At 41.4% G+C, this 4,414-nt stretch overlaps 1 protein-coding gene across 1 annotated transcript; it reads left to right on the forward strand.

Moving 5' to 3' along the window:
- Positions 1 to 412: 412 nt before the first annotated feature.
- On the forward strand, positions 413 to 3,735 carry LOC145483420 (uncharacterized). The gene is made up of 4 exons (XM_081461930.1): positions 413 to 495; positions 1,290 to 1,351; positions 1,492 to 2,178; positions 3,358 to 3,735. The coding sequence occupies exons 2-4, from the start codon at positions 1,315 to 1,317 to the stop codon at positions 3,639 to 3,641; spliced, it is 1,008 nt and encodes a 335-aa protein (XP_081318056.1). The 5' UTR covers positions 413 to 495; positions 1,290 to 1,314; the 3' UTR covers positions 3,642 to 3,735.
- The last annotated feature ends 679 nt before the right edge of the window (positions 3,736 to 4,414 follow it).

Genomic DNA, 4,414 nt, shown 5'->3' on the forward strand with positions numbered 1-4,414 from the left:
GAAGAACACGAGAACACGAAAAGCAGGTCCTTACGCTTAACTCATTTTTTGTCGATTAACGGTTGCAAAATCTTCGGGTCCAAAGGTAATTGACAGGTGTCAAAAGACCATCCATGAACTTGACAAATGTCATTTATTTTTCATATTCTAGTCAAAGAAGTAAGTTTGCAGACCGTTCAAAATTCAGCGGGAATTAAAACAAAATGCGCTATAACTTTATTTGATTAAACACCAGCCTAGATACTGTGTTTGTTCTTATTCAAGTGTACAAAGTATACCATTATCCAACTAAAACCGTGTAATTTCATTTTTTATTTTCAGGAAATCCAAACTCTGTGATGCAATCGATGGGTTGATCAAATTAGTCATTCAATCGTGAGTCAAAATGACCTCAAGTTTTGGCGATTTTCGTAATAAACCTGAGTGAAATCTAATAGGAGCAGATATCACTACCATCAAAGAAAGCTATCTTGACCGCATCACACGACAATTCAGGTACCGTTTATTGCTTATTGTTTTATACTTTCAAGCTTGCCTACAGCTACTTCCTTAAATGCGATGTTTTCTTTGAGACAAAGCGTACGATCCCTCAGACAAAGCAAACAGTAATATCATTGTGTTGTCTAAAACAAACAACAATGCATAAAGATATTTCATCTTACCTAACTAAGAAGCTTAACGTAAATTCAGTTCCGTGACAGCCATATGAGAACCCATTTCCTTATGTTTTATCATTCTGTGGATTCTTATTTAAGCTTAAACTGAATAAGATATCTTACTAAACTCAGTGGCACCTGCTCTGAGATAAAACTAGCTTCAATTTCATTAAGTGAAGTGGAGAAATTAAGGTTTCATTTATCTCGTTTCAATTCAATGAGATTTTCAACGTATTACGTAAGTCCATAGAAAGCATAGAAAATCGCAGATTTTGGCCTGAACCATTAAGTCACCACGGTTTCTCCAGTGCAAAATATGACCAAACCTTAAAGAAGAATAGAATGAACTTTATTCATGTTTATTTAAGTGTCGGAGTATTTAACTTAACAAATTGTGAGCACTCCCTGCTGCTACACTCGCAGGCCGGCCTCTGGAGCAGCAAGAACCAGTCACGGTCTCTTAGTGTCAGCTCCTTCAGCTATATACGTATTGTAATCATTTCAGAAATATTTTCTTCAATCTAAAACGTTACTATTCACCAGAAGAACGATAATTTTGTCTTCGATATATTGTCTTGAGCTATACGTTTCTGCTCAAATGCGTAACTAACAATGCCTACAATTTTTCTTTAGAGGTGATACTCGGTGAGATAGTAACATGAAGGCTATACTCTGGTTGGCAGCCATTTTACTCGGTAAATACAAAGTTTATTAGCTATGTTAATAGTTTTTGAATTAACCGCGGTATGTTGAGAAAAATACCTGGATGTAGGACGAAAGGCTTTTTGGTTTCCCTCCGAGTCATTAGGTATTTACTCTTTTTATTACTTTGCAGTGGCTGTGGCTGATATCTCGGCTAAAAGCATAAAACACCCAAAACAACATAAGTCAGAGAAGAAGCGCCATCACGACGAAGGCCATCGCCGACAACCACCTGCGGTGGCTCCTACTGCCGCTCCTGCACCTCCAGGTCCCACTATCGGACCACCCGCTGCTCCAGGCGCCACACCTGCAGTAGCACCAGCTGCTGCTGCCCCAGCACCTGCTGCACCAGCCCCTGCTCCTGCTGCACCAACACCTGCAGTTGCACCAGTTGCATCTACTGCAGCCCCAGCACCCGGACAGGTGCCAGCAGTAGGAGAACCAACCACTGCGGCACCTGCCCCTGCCGCTGCACCTGCAGTTGCCGCTGGAGCAACACCTGTTGTAGCACCAGGTACATCTACTGCCGCACCTGCCCCTGCTGCTGCTCCTGCCCCGGCTGCTGCACCCGCAGCTGCCGCTGGAGCAGCACCTACTGTAGGACCAGGTGCGTCTACCGCGGCACCTGCTGCCGCCGCCGCCGCCGCCGCTCCTACTCCAGCTGCTGCTCCTGGACAGGCACCAGTGGCAGGAGTAGCTACTACTGCAGCACCACCAGCAGTTGGTGCTACAACGGCCGCCCCAACACAACCTGCTGTCGAAGCCGCCACCGCCGCGGGTGCACCAGCTGCAGCCCAACCTACCACTGCTGCGCCTACTGGTAAGCTGATAATTTGATAAGCTGATATTTCAATTTTCACCGGATATTTTAATCTTTATAATTCCGCTGTGTAGAAGCTCTTTTCAGGAAGCTGGTGTCAATTATGTCAACACTGATAGATTATTTTCTCCAGGTTGAGACTATGTTTTTGAAATTGTAATATTTCTGTTTTTCAGCTCGTTGGCTATATTTTAATGTATCGAAAACCTGTTAACCCGACCCTAACACTAAGTAAAAAACTCAATACAAAACGAATCATCATTGCTACCGTCTAAACCGTGGTAGTTCTGGAAATTTATAAAGACATCATGGGAATTTCACCGAGATTGTGTTTTTCGTTACGTCTCCTTCCTGGGAGGACCCTCTATAAACATGACAGGACGTTATCTCTCTTCCTTTTAAAGAATAAACTTTGTCGGTAGGCACCGCTCAGGGTAGTGCTTGAACCTAACTGACTGCTGTTAGAGTCACGCTCTCATCGCGATAGCTTTTGGCGTCATCGGATGAATTTTCTTTTCTATTTTTCCGGCAAGCACCCTGCTACTTTTTTTATGGGAGGATTCTCCTCTCCTATTGTTATTGATATTGTACGGAGAAACAAATGTTGATCACTTGGGATTCTTTCAAGTCGCAGTCGTAGTTTAAGTGGGCGTTAGGTCTTGTGGCCTGCAAACCCAGCCAGTCATTAGATTGTGAACAAGCTTTCCTTTCCCTCCCCTTCCCCTCTCTTTGTTAGGCAGCCTTATAAATGCTTAGCCTGTTCATGGGTTTAGCAGAGATTCAAGCCAATGGTGATTTTGGTGACGTTTTTGTTCTCCACTATTTGAAAACGTGATAAGATTCAGTTGCTAGTATACATAATGACGTGCCTAATATCTGTTTAACAATTAAACCTCTGAAAACAATCACATATCAAATAGTGATTGCAAAACAAGGACCATTAACCAATCAAAGCCTGAAGATAATTTGTGACTGGTAAGCGTGGGGAAGGTTAAGTAAGCCAATAGCGTTAAAGGTCAGTTTAGTTCTGTACCCAATTCGCTAAAAAGAGAATATCTTCACTCTCATAGGGAAACCATGTTTACGACGTTTTTCGTCCGATTTTATAATTTTCTACCGTCAATCGTCAGCTTCTCTATGAACAAAAGATAGCTGACTTTTTTTGTTGTATTATTACAGTTCCGCCCGAAATCACACCAAGCCCTGTTCCCGCCAAAGACAAAGTGAATGATAAGACCGAGGAAAAGACGCACGCTAAAACACAGGACAAGAACAAGGATAAACACGAACACAAGGAGGACGAATCTGAGGAGATAGAACCTGAAAATAATGCTGAGGATGAATCTGAGAAGAAAGTAAAGGACAAATCTGAGAGTAAATCAAAAAATAAATCTGCGGAGAAGGAAAAAGACAAACCTGAGGAGAAGAAAAAAGACAAGACTGTTAAGAAGAGTCGTCATTGATAGGACAAATATTTAGTAATATCCAAATCAATGATCCTGGCTTGGACTTTAGAACAAAACCACTAATAAATATAATTTTGTCTGTTTTGGCGTATATTTTGTGACTGTTCTTTTCTGAATCACCAAACTGATCGAAAGAGAAGTAAACCTTTCATGATCGATTGGAAAAGAGTGACTTACGAATGCATCTTTTATTTTTACACATAGCATTTATTTACATAATGCAAGAGGCGCTAGTTGGGACAGCAAAAATACGAAGACAAAGATCATTGCATCGCGTAGTAAAGAAATGGTATAAATTAACACCACGAGTTCTTTTTCCAGTAAAAAACACATAAGTATATGGCAAACTAGTCCAATATGAAAAGGAAAACTCTGATTGGCTCCTTGAGCTTGAATTAAACATGTTTAACTTACACGAAAGAGACCTGTAAAAAGTGAATAAATGCTTTACAAGAAATAACAAGAAAACCTGCGGTGATAAACATGAAGATAAAACGAATTGTTGGAAAACAAAAATTTTCTTTTATTACTTGACGTTTCGTATGTTTCAACATATCTCTTTAGAATGCTTTAGAATGCTCAGCTTTGGCGCAGGCGCGTTTACCGAGAAAGGATCGCGGGAGAGTCATCGTAATGAATACTCTATTAAACGTCCGTATTGGGAAATATTGGTTTCGTTCTTTTTTATGCAAGCTCCTGGCGCGTTCCATAAACTAGGCTTGAATACCAGCTGCTGTTCGGGAAAGGAGCCCGCGCTCCTCTCCCGAAGG

This window comes from Orbicella franksi, chromosome 1 (assembly GCF_964199315.1).
Source record: "Orbicella franksi chromosome 1, jaOrbFran1.1, whole genome shotgun sequence".
Lineage (NCBI taxonomy): Eukaryota > Metazoa > Cnidaria > Anthozoa > Scleractinia > Merulinidae > Orbicella > Orbicella franksi.

Bases quoted from the DNA above. Each gene is read 5' to 3' on its own strand.
- LOC145483420 (XM_081461930.1), top strand. From the start codon at position 1,315: ATGAAGGCTATACTCTGGTTGGCAGCCATTTTACTCG. The intron at 1,352-1,491 runs GTAAATACAAAG...ATTACTTTGCAG, and splicing joins GTTGGCAGCCATTTTACTCG to TGGCTGTGGCTGATATCTCG. The intron at 2,179-3,357 runs GTAAGCTGATAA...GTATTATTACAG, and splicing joins TACCACTGCTGCGCCTACTG to TTCCGCCCGAAATCACACCA.